Consider the following 17174-nt stretch of genomic DNA (forward strand, 5'->3'; position numbering starts at 1 on the left):
GGAACACTATGTATCTAATCCTAAGTAGTTAATCAGTTAATAAGGGGTAATAACTGCTACAGGTAGTGTGGCTCCATGTCCCCCCCACCTCATTTCGTTTTCCTTAAAGTCATAATTATGTTTTCCAATGAACCATTTGTTTGTTTTCCTGTCTGTCATAGAAATTTGCAATTTGCATTTCTCTATTACTCACTAAGCAACACTAAGTTTTTAAATTTTTTTCCACTTTAAAATTCTATGCCCCACTGTCAAAACTGATAATACACTCTGATAAGTTAACTTTTCATTTCAGACACATTGGAAGCTTGGTTTTGAAAAATCTATTTACTCTGTCAGAAGTGTATTTTCCTGTTTATTTTTTTCCTACCTATCCCCCCCCCCCCCAAAAAAAAAAAAAAAAACCAAAAGACATGAACTGGTTCAGCTACATCTATACTCTGCAAACCCTGTGAAGTGCATGGGAGAGAATACATCACATTATACCCATTATTAAGGATTTTCCCCTATTGCATTCACTTATGGAGCATTTTAAGAATTATTGCTTAAATACCACTGTGCATGCTGTAATTAGTCCAAGCTTGTCTTCACGATCCCCATGGGAGTGATACATAGGGAGTTGTCATATATTCCTCGAGTCACTACTTAAGTTTGGTTCTAAAAATGTTATAAGTAGGTTTTCATGAGATAGTTTGTGTGTGTCTACGAGCGTCCGCCACATTAATTTTTTCACTATCTCCACGACACTTTCTCATGGTTCAAACAAATCTAGGACCATTTATGCTACCCTTCTTTGCATACATGCAATATCCGCTGCTACTTCTGTGTAGTATGAGTCCCACACACTTGAACGACATTCTAGGATGGGTCGCATGAGTGTTTTGTATGCAGGCACCTATGTAGATTTACTACATTTCTCTAGTACTCGACCAATGAACTGCAGTCTACATATGGTTGACCCTATGTGATTGTCCCATTCTACATCCCTACAAATTGTTACTCCCATGTGTTTGTATGTGTTTCAACAGTGGCTCTTATCATCATAGTCATAGAACTAGTACATTTCTTAATTTTGTAACATGCAAAATTTTATATATCTGAACACTTGAAACAAGTTTCAATCTTCGCACCATTTTCAAATCTTTTACAGCTTTGACTGAATATTTGTGCAGTGCTTACAATATTACAAGAAGGAAAGTTGCTACTCACCATATACCAGAGATGCTGAGTTGCAGACAGACACAACAAAAAGACTCTCACAATTGTGTTCTCAGTTGCCTGAGTCATGTGTGTGTGTGTGTGTGTGTGTGTGTGTGTGTGTGTGTGTGTGTAGAGCAACTTTTCTTCTCATAATATTGTTACATTTCATCCTGGATTTTCCATTGTGCAGTGCTTATGTATAGATAATTGCATCATCAACAAAGAGTCTTAGGTACTATTAATATTGTTAGCAGGACCATTGTATATAACATAAACAGCAAGGGTCCTGACACACTTCCCTGGACAACACCTGAAGTCACTTCTATATCTGTCAATGACTCTCCATCCAAGATAACATGCTGTTTCCTTTCCACCAAGAAATCCTCAGTATAGTCACAAATATTGCTCAATACACCATGGGATAATACTTTTGATAATGGGTGTATGTGTGTTACTGAGTCAGATGCCTTTTGAAAGTCAAGAAACACTGTATCTGTGTGACTGCCTTGATACATGGCTTTCAGGATGCTTTAGTGAGAGAACTGTGAACTGGATTTCACATGATTGTTGCTTTTGGAATTCTTGCTGGCTGACATGGAGGAATTCATTCTGTTCAAGATACCTCATTACATTTGAGCTCAGAATATGTTCTAAAATTCTACAGCAAATGGATGTCACAGATATTGGATAGTAGTTTTGTGATTCACTTCTGGTGCCCCTTTCGTACATGGTTTTGAGCTGTGCCACCTTCCAACAGTGGGTAGAGTTTTTTGTTTGAGGGATATTGATGTACTATGGGTAAAAGAGGGGCTAACTCAGCAACAGATTTGGTATACAATGTGACAGGGATTCCATAAGACCCTAGGGCTTTGTTCAGTTGTAACGATCTCAGCTGTACCTCAATACTGCTGATGCTAATATGTAATTCACTCATCTTGGCAGTACTACAAGAATTAAATTGAGAACATACTCCTGGGTTTTCCTTCATAAAAGGTACATTTGAAAATGGAGTTAAGCATTTCTGATTTTGCTTTGCTACCCTCAGTTTGAGTCTTGTATCATCCATGAGTATCTGAATACTGGACTTTGGGGTCACTTAAAAAGCCTTTACAAGTGACCAGAATTTCTTCAGGCTTTGTGTGAGATCTCTTGATAATGTCCTCCTGTGGTAGTCATTGAAGGTTTCTCACATTGCCATCTTCACAGCCAGATGCATTTCACTTAGCATCCCTCTACATATAGCCTTATGCTTTGTTTTACACCATCTCGCCAGCCTCAAAGAGATCAGGTCTGCTTGTTGTCATTAAATCCTGTATACACTCAAAATTAGTAGACATCATGCACATGTACAGAAAAAAATGATGACAATTTCAGAAAAATTGACTGATTTATTCAAGAGAAAGAGCTTTACCAATTGAGCAAACCAGTAACACTCTGGTTCACCTTTGTCCATTATGCCATGTTATTTCACTTGGAATGATTGATAGAGTTGTTGGATGTCCTGCTGAGGGATATTTTGCCAAATTCTGATTAATAATGTGCATTGGTGGCTGAAGACTTCCACCATAAGAAGTGACCCTCATTTTGCCAATGGCCTTGTCAAAGAGGGCGGAGGAGTGGACAGAGGTTCAGGGCACTCTCTTGTCCTTGGGCTAGGAAATTTCCCCTAAAGATGGAAGAATCAGCAATGATCAATGGCATGAAGGTGCAGAACACAATGGAAATCATTGCATTAAAGACACATGATGTGTCTCCACATAGCCCCCCATTCAGATCTCTGGGAAGGGACTGCCAAGGGGGAGGTGAAAAGGAGAAAAGATAGTGTTCTACAAGTTGGGGCATGAAATGTCAGAAGCTTGAAGGTGGTAGGAAAGCTAAAAAATCTGAAAATGGAAATGCAAAAGCTCAATCTAGATTTAGCAGGGGTCAGTGAAGTGAAACGGGAAGAAGACAAGGATTTCTGGTTATATGAGTATAGGGTAACATCAGCAGTAGCAGAAAATGGTATAACAGGAGTAGGATTCATAATGATTAAGAAGGTAGGGCAGAGAGTGTGTTACTGTGAACAGTTTAGCGATAAGAGTTGTTCTTACCAGAATCAACAGTAAACCAACACTGACAGTGATAGTTCAGGCATACATGCCGATGTCACGAGCTGAAGATGAAGAGAAAGAGAAAGTATATGAGAATATTGAATGGATAATACAGTAAGTAAAAGAAGACCAAAATCTAATAGTCGTGGGGGACTGGAATGCAGTCGTAGGGGAAGGGATATAAGAAAAGGTTACAGGACAATATGGGCTTGGGACAAGTAATGAGAGAGGAGAAAGAGTAATTGAGTTATGTAATAAATTTCAGCTAATAATAGTGAATACTCTAGCCAAAAATCACAGGAGGAGGAGGTATACTTGGAAAAGGCCAGGTGATTTGGGAAGATTTAAGTTACATTACATCATGGTCAGGCAGATATTCCGAATGCAGATACTGGATTGTAAGGTATATCCAGGAGCAGATATAGACTCACATCACAATGAACTTGTGATGTAGAATAGGCTGAAGTTTAGGAAACTATTCAAGAAGAATCAACACCCAAGGAAGTGGGATACTGAAGTACTAAGGAATGGCGAGATATGCTTGAAGTTCTCTAAGGCTATAGATAAGAAAAAGCTCAGTAGGCAGTACAGCTGAAGAAGAATGGACACCTTCAAAAAAAAGGAGTATCACAGAAATTGTAAAGAGAAACATAGGTACAAAGAATGAAACTGTGAAGAAATTATGAGTAACAGAAGAAATACTTCAGTAGATTGATGAAAGAAGGAAGCACAAAAATGTTCAGGGAAATTAAGGAGTGCAGAAATACAGGTTGCTAGGAAATTCAGGGAAGCTAAGATGAAATGGCTGCATGACAAATGTGAAGAAATCGAAAAATAAATGATTGTTGGAAGGACTGACTCAGCATATAGGAATGACAAAACGACCTTCGGTGAAATTAAAAGAAAGGGTGGTAACATTAAGAATGCAATGAGAATTCCACTGTTAAATACAGAGGTGAGAGCGGATAGGTGGAAAGAGTACATTGAAGGGATCTAAGAGTGAAAAGATTTGTCCGATGAAACAAGAGTTGATTTAGAAGAGATAGGGGGTTCAATATTAGAATCAGAATTTAAGAGAGCCTTGGAGTACGTAAGATCAAATAAGGCAGAAGGGATAGGTAACATTCCCTGAGAATTTCTAAAATCAATTTGGGGGAGGGGAGTGGCAACAAAATGACTATTCGCATTGGTGTGTAAAATGTAGGAGGACAATTATTGCACAATCAGCTTAACAGATCATGCATCAAAGTTACTTACAAGACTAATATACAGCAATCCTGACATTGTGGTTAATAATGGAAGCAAGACTAAAGAAAAATCAAGACAAGTTCATAGGAGTTGTTGACCTGGAAAAAGCATTCGACAATGTATAATTGTGCTCGATGTTCAAAATTAGGTGTAGGCTGTAGGGAGAGATGGGTAATATACAATATGCACAAGAGCCAAGAGGGAATAATTAGAGTGGACAACCAAGAATGAAGTGCTGGGATTAAAAAGGATGTAAGACAGGGCTGTAGTCTTTTGCCCCTACTGTTAAATCTGTACATCAAAGAAGCAATGATGGAAATAAAAGAAAGGTTCAGGAGTGGTGAATGGACATCAATGATGCGATTCACTGACAATGTTGCTACCCTGAGCGAAAGTGAAGAAGAATTACAGGATGTGCTGAATGGAATAAACAGTCTAATGATTGCAGAATATGAATTGAGAGTAAATTGAAGAAAGACAAAAGTAATGAGGAATAGTATAAATGAGAACAGTGAGAAACTTAACATCAGAATTGATGGTTACAAAGTATATGAAGTTAAGGAGTTCTACTACCTAGGCACCAAAATAACTCATTACGGACGGTGCAAGGAAGACATCAAAAGCAGACTAGCACAGTCAAAAAGGGCAATCCTGGCCAAGAGGAGTCTACTAATCTCAAACATATATCTTAATTTGAGGAAGAAATTTCTGAGAATGTATGTTTGGAGAACACCATTGTATGGTAAAATTTCCAGTTACTAAAGGAATGAGTCTGATGGTCAATAATTATAATTATGAATCAAAGGTTTTTATTTGGATCTTACACAGATACTTCAAGGTCTCTTATAGCTATCGTTATTTGTACTTGATGGAGAATCATTTACTTAAAAATAAGTTCACTCTGCAGCAGAGTGAGCAACAATTTGAAACTTCCTGGCAGATTAAAATTATGTGCCAGGCCAGGCCTCAGATCTTTGGCCTTGGCTTATTGCAGGAAAGTGCACTATTTTCCTTTCTGTTTTATTAATAGTATTTAATGTAAGAGCAAAGCAAAATCTCACCTTGACTTATGGTCTGTTGAGACTGCCATAGCTCATTTTAAAGGGCATTTCGCATTGACTGAAGCTTTCTGAGCAAGTTATAAATATAACAAGTGAAAAGAGAAGCACTACACATTAACTGAAGACCATTGCAGTTGAGAGTAGAGCGGCACAACATCCATTGCATGTACCTTAACTTCATAATGTGGCAAACTCAATTTTTAACTTTGTGAAAGCAGTTCTGTCATTTATTTCTGAATTGGTACATTATTATTTTCACTCTAAAACTTACCTTATTTATTTTTCAGGAATGGTGTAACACCAAGAGCAATTCCACCACGATTGTACTGTGATATCTGTGAGGAATTTGATAAACATGACACTGAAGACTGCCCTAGGCAAGCATCAGATTCACCGCCTCCCAGTGTGAAGCAATCGCCACGTATTCCCAAGGCCAATAAAACTGATCGACCGTACTGTGAAATATGTGAAGGTAATTTATTTGGTGGAGTTGTTTGGTAAAATTCTCTCACATCATTGTCTTAATTTGCATTAGTATTGGTGTGATAAACACTTAATACAGATTTATTTTCTTGTATTTTTATTTTTTAATCTACAGTCTTTTTTACAGGTAATCACCCACTATAAAATTATAACATAATTTAGGTTTTTACATTAAGGGTATCACATGTGCTATTACATCTCTTTTCATAATTACTGACTGAATTCACCTTTTATCTTGTTAAATTGTAAGCATTTATGTATTTAATACATAAATTTGATTTCGTTTTTGTAGCAAGCAAATATCAGTGTAATACAACTCATATTTTTTCTAAAATTGATTATATGGGTATTTATTTTTCAGTATTTGGCCATGACACTGCTGACTGTGATGATGGTGAAACATTTTAATGAAGATTACAGCAAAAATTGGTGCATAACTCTTTTTACTGGCATGAGTTGCAGGAAATGAATTTCCTGTGTTATGCTAAGGCTGGCTGTGTGATTATTGTATTTTTTATATTGTAAATATGTAAGTGAATTTTATGTAAGTACTACTGTATGATGTATTTATAGTACTGTAAAAACAAACCCTGTGACTTGTTATTTTTTTATGAGAAATAAAATTCTGTTTTCAACAAATGTTTTGAGTTTTGAAACTGGATTTGTGGTCAAAATATTAGTATAACAACATGAACTTTGGTTTTAGTTACCCAAGCAGTCAGTAGCAAAATGTGACAGAACTTTCCATATCTCCACTGGTGTTATAGGTAACTACTTGTACACTCGTTTGAGATTTGTCCATCCTTGTCCACTTTCATTCAATATATTTTTTCTTTGCTTTGTTTTGCACCTATAATTGTTTTCTTCTAAACTTTGTTGTGTTTTAAGTGATTAACACATTGGCTGTTGTATCTTCTGTTGCGACTCGCCAATCTTTCAAAGTGCTACCGGACAGTTACGCGCGTCCTCTACGTGCGGTGCTGTCTGCCAGCCATGCAGCAGCCACGCCACCTAAGTGGCCAGCAAGGCAGTGGCCACTAGACTTGGACTCAGTGCTGATTTGACTGTTCCAGTGTGCACATGTCTTACTTGTTTATTTGATCTGTGACTTACATGTGTTGTCCTAGAAATATATTTGTTCAACTTGATGTTATAACAATTGGTGATGAGGTAGTTAATTTTTCTTTTTCATCATTGACCCACAGATTTCCATGGCTACTTTAGAGTAACTATTGCAAGGTCTCATTGAACAGCAAACGCTTCTCACATCGGCGATTCGTGATTTCGTCACGGCCTCAAATGCGGGGTGTCTTTGGTCGTTGTCTATTCCTCCTTTTCCTCCTTACAACGAGACAGCGGAAGACTGGTCAGAATATGAAAAACGTCTTTGACAGCACTTCTTGGCATTTCATGTTGCGGACGAAGAAACATGTAAGTCTCTGTTCCCTTCATGGAGTTCACCACAAATGTATCGGTTGTTGTCGCAATTGGCTCCCTTGAAAGATCCTGCGTCTCTGTCCTTTCCTGAAATGTGCTCCCTTCTGTCCTTATATTTTCAAAAGCATACGCATGTGGTGGCCTCTTGTGTTGCCTTTTATCATTGTCAAAAACAATCGAATCAATCCTATCATGCTTGGACTGCTGAACTTCATGGCCTCAGTAGAAAGTGTCAATTTGTTACTGAAGTTCACAAAGAATCTTACGCCGATTCCTTGGTACAAGATGCTATTATCCGATCGGCGCCCGAAAAAGAAGTTAGGCAGCCTGCCCTTCAGTTGGTAAATCCGACTCTCGATGAGGTCCTATCCATCGTGCAGTCTTTTGAAATTTCTCGTGCTGCTGGAGCGCAAATAGAGGCGTGGGGTGGCGTCGGGGAAATACAACCCCTGTGTGCTGTTGACGCAGCATGCGGCGTGTCCCCGCCGGCCGAAGTGGTCGCAGTATGCTCCCAAGCGCAGCCTCGGCCTAACAGTCAACAAACCTCTAAGACACTGCAGCAAAACCCACGGCAACTTACTTCATGTCTGCGGTGTTTTATGAAACATTCACGAGAAGATTGTCCACAGTATTGGGCCGTGTGTCACTAATGCAAAAAGTGGGGTCATGTGTCCTTCATTTGCAAAGCAGACCGCATACCTGATGTTCATGAATGTGACGCTTGATTCTGCTTGTGTGTGTCTGTCAATGGTACTTCCTCCCTTTCAGGGAAGTTATACCTCACTGTCCAAATACTTGGTCGGGATGTTCACATGCAGGTGGATACTGGTTCTGCTGCCACTATCATCAATTCTCAGATGTATCTTCAGTTGGATTCTCCACTCCTACCACCTGTCACTAGGCAATTACGGACGTACGATAAACAGAAGATTTCTCTCTTGGGACAGTTTGATGCTGAGGTATCTTACAAATCCATCATTCGCACTGTTCCCATATTTGTGGTCGACCATAGTAACATGGAGAATCTTTTTGGTTTCGATGCCCTTCGTGTTTTTGGGTTTCTCGATTGATGACTCTGTCAATATCCTCTCTGATGCTATTCCTTATGCTCAATTGGATTCCTTGTCGACGACATTTTCGTCCCTTTTTTCTCCTGGGTTAGGCTGTGCAAACAACTTTGAAGCTCATATCACGCTCAAACCCACTGCTTGGCTTAAGTTTTTTTGGGCTCGGCACATTCCTGTGGCTCTTTGTGATATGGTAAAATGGGAGCTGGATCGTCTCACTGCTTCAGGAGTCTTGCTTCCTGTCACTTCCAGTGAATGGTCCTCTCCTGTCATTGTCGTTGCTAAGCCCAATGGTGATATTCGTCTCTGTGGTCTGTGGTGATTTCAAAGCCACTGTAAATGCTCAATGCCTCATCGACACTTACCCTATGCCCCGATCTGAAGAATTGTTCACTAAACTTGTTGGAGGACAGTATTTTTCTAAAATTGCCTTGTCAGAAGCTTATCACCAACTTCCTCTCAGTGCTGCTTTCCGGCAGTTCCTGGTCCTTAACACTACTTTCGGCCTCTATCAGTACCAACAATTGCCATTCGTGGTTGCCAGCGCCCCTGCTCTTTTTCAGCGATTCTTGGAACAATTATTGCTCCCTGTCTCTCGGTGTATAAATTACATGGATGACATTGTTGTCACTGGCTCCACGACTGAGGAACATCTTCAGAATCTCTGCACACTTTTTCATGTCTTACAGACTGCCGGTCTTAAGTGTATCCTTCAGAAATCAAAATTTTTTCATGCATCTATTACATACTTGGGGTTTCAACAATCTTGGGATGGTATTCGTCCACTTCAGCAAACTGTCGCTGTGATTGGTGCCCTTCCTCACCCTACATCTGTTAAGGAACTGCAGGCCTTCTTGAGAAAAATAGCATACTATCACAGGTTTTTACCGTCTGCTGCCTCGGTAGCTCAGCCATTGCATTGCCTGTTGCATAAAAATGTGTCCTTTTACTGGTTCGCGTCATGCGATGCCGCTTTCCAGAAATCAAAGACTATGCTGAAACAGGCCCCATGCCTGGCTAATTATCGACCTGGCCAACATCTTGTTCTTGCCACAGCCACCTCTCAATATGGGGTTGGTGCAGTCCTTGCGCATTATTTTTCTGACGGTTCTGAACAACCCATTGCTTATGCCTCAAAAACGCTCACAGATGCCCAACGAAAGTATTCTCAAATTACAAGCTTTGGCCATTATTTATGCTCTTCATAAGTTTGGTGTTTTTCTGTATGGATCCAAATTTCATCTTGTTATGGACCACAAACCACTTGTTTTCTTGTTTCATCCATCAACGTCACTTCCCAACAAGGCTGCACACCGCCTCCAGCGTTGGGCTCTTTACTTGTCTCGTTTCAATTATGAGATTCATTTTCAGCCGATGGCTCAACATGCGGGGACCGGCTGGCGGCTGCTACAGGTTCCGATCCTACCCTCTCCCAGGTCTTACACTGCATTCAGAAGGGTTGGCCAGATAGTCCGTCCACTAAGACTTCTGATCCATTGTGGAACAACTACTCTTTGCATTACCGCCTCACGGCTAGGGATGGTGTTATCCTCCTTTCCACCGACAATGCTTCGCCGCGTGTTGTGGTACCTGCGTCTTTGCTTGCTCCGATCTTGCGCCTCCTTCACCAAGGACACTGGGGTGTCTCTTGTATAAAATCTCTGGCTCACCGTCATGTGTACTGGCCCGGCATCGACTGTGAAATCACACACATGGTCGCTGCCTGCAGCCCTTGTGCATCACAGGCCGCTGCCTCAAAGTCATCTTTGTCACCGTGGTCTTCGCTTGAGAAGCCCTGACAGCGTATTGATGCTGACTTCACAGGACCTTTTTAGGTCCTTATTGGCTTCTTGTTATTGACGCCTACTCTAACTTTCCCTTCATTGCCCATTGCACGTTGCCTACCACCGTGGCAATCACCAATGCTCTAGCTCGCATTTTCTCTCTGGAAGGCCTTCCCTCTACTCTTGTTACTGATAATGGTCCAAAATTTGCCTGATCCGATTTTGCGGATTTTTGTGCCCATCTCGGCATCATGCATGTCATGGCCCCTCCGTTCCATCCACAGACAAATGGTGAGGCTGAACGAATGGTCTGCACATTTCAGGCTCAGATGAGGAAACTGCTGACTTCGTCTGCTGCTGCTGATGCGCTTCTCCAATTTCTGGCTTCTTACCGTTTCACCCCCATGAGCGACCACAGCCCGGCTGAGCTCTTACATGGCCGACAGCCCTGCACGCTACTTCATCTTCTGCGGCCTTCCACCTCATGGCTGCAGGTGCCTTCGCTTGGCCGGTTCACTGCAGGTGACCTTGTATGGGTATGGGGATATGGCTGACGACCAAAATGGAGTCCTGGCCACAACTTACGACACTGTGGCTGACATCTGTATGAAATCCAGATGGATACGGGTGTTGCAGTGCGTCATTTGAACCAGCTTCTGCCTCGTGTGCCAGCTACACCTGTTTCGAATGCCGCTACACCACCTTCGGTTCTACCTGACACTCGGGATCTTGGAATCTCTCATTTCTCACAACACAGTCCTCTCACCATCATCTCGGTGCCAGCACAAGAACTGATGCCATCAGGAGATGTGCCCATGCAAGAGCCAGATGACCATCACCTGTCGGAACAACTCTACTCGCCTCCTTCTCCTACAAACGCCGACGCATCGCACATGTCTCCTGTTATAACAACCGGACTTGCTGCTATGGGCAGATTGGGGCACGGGGCCCCAGCAGATTCGACCCCCATGTCTCCTGTCATCTCAACCCGTTATCATCAGGGACACTTCCGTCCATACGGGAAGCCGCCTCCTCCTCGAGACTTTACAGCCAGTCAAACAAAACCTATGGACGTTAGCAATCTACAGGCCACTCCATCAAGACCAGTGCAAAAAATTCAAAGGGGGGAAAAGTGTTGTGACTCACCGATCTTTCAAAGTGCCGCCGCGCAGTTATGCGCGTCCTCTACATGCGGCGCTGTCTGGCAGCCATGCAGCAGCCGCGCCACCTAAGCGGCCAGTGAGGCAGCGGCCTCTAGACTTGGACTCAGTGCTGATTCGACTGTTCCAGTGTGCACATTTCTTACTTGTTTATTTGATCTGTGACTTACATGTATTGTGTTGTCCTAGAAATATATTTGTTCAACTTGACATTATAACATGTACTCTGTTCTTTAATATTTATACATGTCAAATAATAAGTTTGTAAAGCAAACAAACCTGGTTGTGCTGTGATAATTAATTGGAATGTGCTGGGATTCAGGACATTAGCTAGTGAGTCAGAATACTGTATGTGTAATACCCTTCCACGCACACTGAATGCTGCAGTAAACTTTCAATTGATGTTTCTTCTTCAATCCCTCACTCAACTCTATGTACTTCCCCTCCCCTTAGCTTTCTGCCTCCTCCTTTTCTCTCATTCCCTACTCCCTGCTGATCCTTTTTTTGTTTCCTCATCTCCAAACTTCCCTTTCTTCTTCTAGGTCAACTTTCCCAAAAGTGCTGCCTCAAAATCTGCTGCAGATAATGTTCATCACTTAGAGAAAGAACAAATAATTGCTAAGGCACAAAAGAACTAGGAAAAAAGTGAAAGGAATTACATGTGTGAAAACTCAAACACAAAAATTCTCAATACTCTAAAGTGCACACTGTTCATCAAGAAAATGTAACAATTGTTACAGGAATCCAGCAGAGTGACACATTCCTTCCCCAGCCTTTGCAGGTGGAAAAGGGAGTCCTGGATATATTTGTCTGCTGGGTACATTTGTTTAATAAACTGAAGCGTACACAAGGAGTTGGAGTAGATGAGAAATTTCTCATCACAGATCACCCCATGAACTCCAGTGCCCTCAAGATTGTAACTGTGCATCATGTACTCATGTGGTAAATGACTCTTGATAACATACTCAGGGAAAATACTGATCATCCAAGAGAGTCCCTCAACTGATATAATCTGTAAATACAGGTACACAGTTGTAGAGTTCATTGAATATTTCATTAAATCTCAATTTAAAGACACACACAGGCATGCTTTCTCTCTCTCTCTCTCTCTCTCTCTCTCTCTCTCTCTCTCTCTCTCTCTCTCTCTCTCTCTCTCTCTGTCTCTCTCTCTCGTACCATACTAAAATTATCCTATGCATCTTCAGAACACAAATTAAAAAAAAATTAAATTAAAAAGTAAAAATAAGAGTACCTGTACAGTGATACTGTGAAACATATGTAATGTCATCAGTGAAATACAAAGGCAGTGGGGCATGTCCAGATAGCAACTCTCATCATAATTGTCATTAGGCACATAAACAAGACAGAGTATGTTGCCAGCTTTCAGATAAATCTATTCTCAGTCTTGTTTATGTGCCGATTGTTGACTCAGTACTTCAATTATACTATGAGTTGCTATCTTTTACTACTTCAGTTATCTCAATACATAGATAAGGCACTTACATTGTTGCAAATCAATATATGCATTGTTAGAAATAAACTACTTGAATTAGACTACTATTGTAGAAATAAGAATATCGATGAAACATCCTGGCAAATTAAAACTGGTTGCCGGACTGAGACTCAAACTCAGGTTCTCGATCCGGCACACAGTTTTAATCTGCCAGGAAGTTTCATATCAGTGTACACTCCGCCCCAGAGTGAAAATCTCATTCTGAAGAATATTGATGTAGTTTCTGTATCAAAACACTGGTTGACTACAACTGAAATAGACATTTTGGTTTTCCTTATGGCCATTTCATTGCAAACGTTATGTGTGTGAAACTAAGAAAAGGTGGTGGTCTAATTTTTGTCTGATATTGACAAAAGTTGATATAAGCCACTTCATTCTCAATTAGCTCAGTTGTGTAAAACTGACAGACTATAATATGATGGTTGTAATCCTTATTGATCTATAAGTGACGCTGTAGAAATATTTTTTTAATTTTTTGGAACTTATAGTGAAGAAAGTACTAAAATCAAAAGCAAATATTAACATCAATGGTGATAAATCTACACTACTGGCCATTAAAATTGCTACACCAAGAAAAACTGCAGATCATAAGCAGGTATTCATTGGACAAATATATTATACTAGAACTGACATGTGATTACATTTTCATGCAATTTGGGTGCATAGATCCTGAGAAATCAGTACCCAGAACAACCACCTCTGGCGATAATAGCGGCCTTCATATGCCTGGGCATTGAGTCAAACAGAGCTTGGATGGTGTGTACAGGTACAGCTGCCCATGCAGCTTCAACACTATACCACAGTTCATCAAGAGTAGTGACTGGCTTATTGTGACGAGCCAGTTGCTCGGCCACCATTGATGAGACGTTTTCAGTTGATGAGAGATCTGGAGAATGTGCTGGCCAGGGCAGCAGTTGAACATTTTCTGTATCCAGAAAGGACAGTACAGGACCTGCAACATGCGATCGTGCATTATCCTGCTGAAATGTGGGGTTTTGCAGAGATCAAATGAACAGTAGAGCCATGGGTCATAACACATCTGAAATGTAACATCCACGGTTGAAAGTGCCGTCAATGCGAACAAGAGGTGACTGAGACATGTAACCAATGGCATCCCATACTGTCATGTTGGGTGATACACCAGTATGGCAATGACAAATACACGCTTCCAATGTGCATTCACCGTGATGTCGCCAAACATGGGTGCGACTAACATGATGCTGTAAACAGAACCTGGATTCATCCAAAAAAAAAGTACGTTTTGCCATCTGTGCACCCAGGTTCGTTGTTGAGTAGACCATCGCAGGCACTCCTGTCTGTGATGCAGTGTCAATGGTAACCGCAGCCATGGTCTCCGAGCTGATAGCCCATGCTGCTGCAAACGTCGTCGAACTATTCACGCAGATGGTTGTTGTGTTGCAAATGTCCCCATCTCTTGACTCAGGGATCGAGAAGTAGCTGCACAATCCGTTACACCCATGTGGATAAGATGCCTGTCATCTCGCCTACTAGTGATATGAGGCTGTTGGGATCTAGCACAGCATTCCGTATTACCCTCCTGAACCCACCCATTCCATATTATAATAACAGTCATTGGATCTCGACCAATGCAAACAGCAATGTCGCGATACGATAAACTGTAATCGTGATAGCCTACAATCCGACCCTCACCAAAGTCAGAAACGTGATGGTGCACATTTCTCCTCCTTACACGAGGCATCACAACAACGTTTCACCAGGCAATGCCCGTCAACTGCTGTTTTTGTATGAGAAATCAGTTGGAAACTTTCCTCATGTCAGCACGTTGTACGTGTCGCCACTGGTGCCAGCCTAGTGTGAATGCTCTAAAAAGCTAATAATTTGCATTTCACAGCATCATCTTCCTGTCAGTTAAATTTTGAGTCTATAGCATGTCATCTTCGTGGTGCATCAATTTTAATGGCGAGTAGTGTAAAAATGTCAATCTTTGATAGGCAAACCCACTTAATTTATTTGGTGCAAACAACAATGATACTCATTGAAACCTTCCCTGGAAAATGTTCGTATTAATGTGTTGAGTGACGTTTCAACAGTTCAGAATAATACTATCATAAGTAACATTTATTAAATTTACTGTATCACAAACGGAAAGTTTCATTGTGTACCAAAATATCACCACTGAAGTTTATAGTGTTGTCATTTACTCAGAATGTTTCACTCTATTTCAGTGATTATGTATATGGATGCATGTTGGGAGTGAAAACTGCTGTTAAATTTATTAATAACCACAATAATAGCACTTACAATTTTATTGCTCTAAACTTACAGCGCAAGGTACACATACAAAAACAAATTCCATTTTGTTTATAACAGTAACAATGAAAACTTCAGAGTGACATTACAATAAAGTATTCCAGTGCACAGACATGTACATAAGCAAAGTACAACAAACATGTGGTAGCAAGGATATGAGGAAAAATTTAAATTGAAAATGCTGCAATGATAAAAATCATTATCAGACAACTTCATTCATCTTCAATATGATGTTCACCACATTTCAAGTAGTTGTAAAAGTATTCGTAAGTAGTTGGTAAAACATTTTTCTAACAATGAAGTAATAAGTCTGAATATTTCCCCTTTGAAATTGGCAGTGGCAAGAATATGCAAGTGGCAATGTAACTGCATGTTCTACATGTGGCCAGTGAGATCGTAAGTTATGCATTAAATTGATTACTTTGTACTCTGCAACATATTCATGTTTAAAAAACATGATCCATGGTTTCTCACTTTTCATCATCAAAACTTTCACTTCAGATCATCTCATTCTTTCTCCATTTTCTGGTATTGAACTGTTTGTAACAGTAAAAACCAACAAAATCATTATGTGATGTATCAAACACTTTGTGCCTTTTTACTAGTGTATGATTCAAAAAAATTCTGGAACATTTGTAATTTCATGTCAATGATGTGTTGGAGCAAAATGATGTTGGCCATCCCTACACATGACTGTGTTTAATGTGTAACTGCCAGAGGCTTCGTTTTTGTATGTCTGTTAGTTAATGTTCAGTGCTGTACTGAGCAGAACATTGTGCAGAAAGCACAGTTTGCAAATTTCGAGATGGCAGAGCTAGAGGAGCAATGTGTTTGCATTAAATTTTGCATGAAACCCAAGAAAACCTTTACAGAGACACCAAATGATGCAGGAACTGGCCGCTATGGCTGAGCAGTTCTAGGCACTTCAGTCCAGAACCGCACTGCTGCTACGGTCACAGGTTTGAATCCTTCTTCAGGCATGGATGTGTCTGATGTCCTTTGCTTAGTTAGGTCTAAGTAGTTCTAAGTCTAGGGGACTGATGACCTCAGACGTTAAGTCTCATGGTGCTTAGAGCCATTTTGATGCAGGAACCCTATGGTGATGAGTTGCTTAGGCTTTATTCGGTGTTAAAAATGGTTTACATGATTTAAAGATGGCCACACAAAAATTAAAGATGACCCTCATTCAGGACACTCTTTGACGTCTACCAAAGGATTAGTTCATGGCTCTTGCCTAACAATAATGCATTTGCACATTCATCCCTTTTGGTTCATGACTATTGCACAGTAAACAAAATCACTGAATGCCTCATCCTCCACGTGCTCCAGATCCGGCCCCTGATACTCTTTTTTTTTTTTTTTTTTTTTTTTTTTTTTTTTTTTTTTTTTTTTCCAAAGCTGAAAATCTCACTGAAAGGGCAAAGGTTTGCAACGATAGATGAGATAAGAGAAAATTCACAGAAGGAGCTACACACGATCCAGCAACAGATGTACCAAGACTGCTTCCAGAAGTGGAAATGGCATTGGGAGCTGTGTATGAATTGTGGAGGAGAGTATTTTGAAGAAAGGTAAGTGCAGAAAAATTTTGTGGGCAAAGTTCCAGAACTGAGTGAGTATATAAATGCTGACACCCTTTTTAGCTCCAGCCACACTAAAGAAATAAATGGAAAAGACAAAGACACTTGGAAAATGATCAATACCATATCCATGCAAATATTTAGTGCTATGGAATCTATAAACACAACTACCTGTTCCCATGTTTCCTCTATGACCAAGTGCCCTCATGCCATGTGAAACATGCTCCTTTTCGCTTCTCTATGGTATAGGTAGTAAAATTTA

At 40.5% G+C, this 17174-nt stretch overlaps 1 protein-coding gene across 1 annotated transcript in view; it reads left to right on the forward strand.

Annotated features, from left to right (window-relative positions):
• Nucleotides 1-6659, forward strand: part of LOC126270326 (CAP-Gly domain-containing linker protein 1-like) — a 536038-nt gene extending 529379 nt beyond the window's left edge. The window contains 2 exon segments of the mRNA XM_049974062.1: nt 5887-6071; nt 6444-6659. Of these exon segments, the coding sequence (XP_049830019.1) occupies nt 5887-6071; nt 6444-6490 (232 nt within the window). The 3' untranslated portion in view covers nt 6491-6659.
• Nucleotides 6660-17174: the final 10515 nt, after the last annotated feature.

The sequence above is a fragment of the Schistocerca gregaria genome, chromosome 1, assembly GCF_023897955.1.
Source record: "Schistocerca gregaria isolate iqSchGreg1 chromosome 1, iqSchGreg1.2, whole genome shotgun sequence".
In the NCBI taxonomy this organism is placed as follows: Eukaryota; Metazoa; Arthropoda; class Insecta; order Orthoptera; family Acrididae; genus Schistocerca; species Schistocerca gregaria.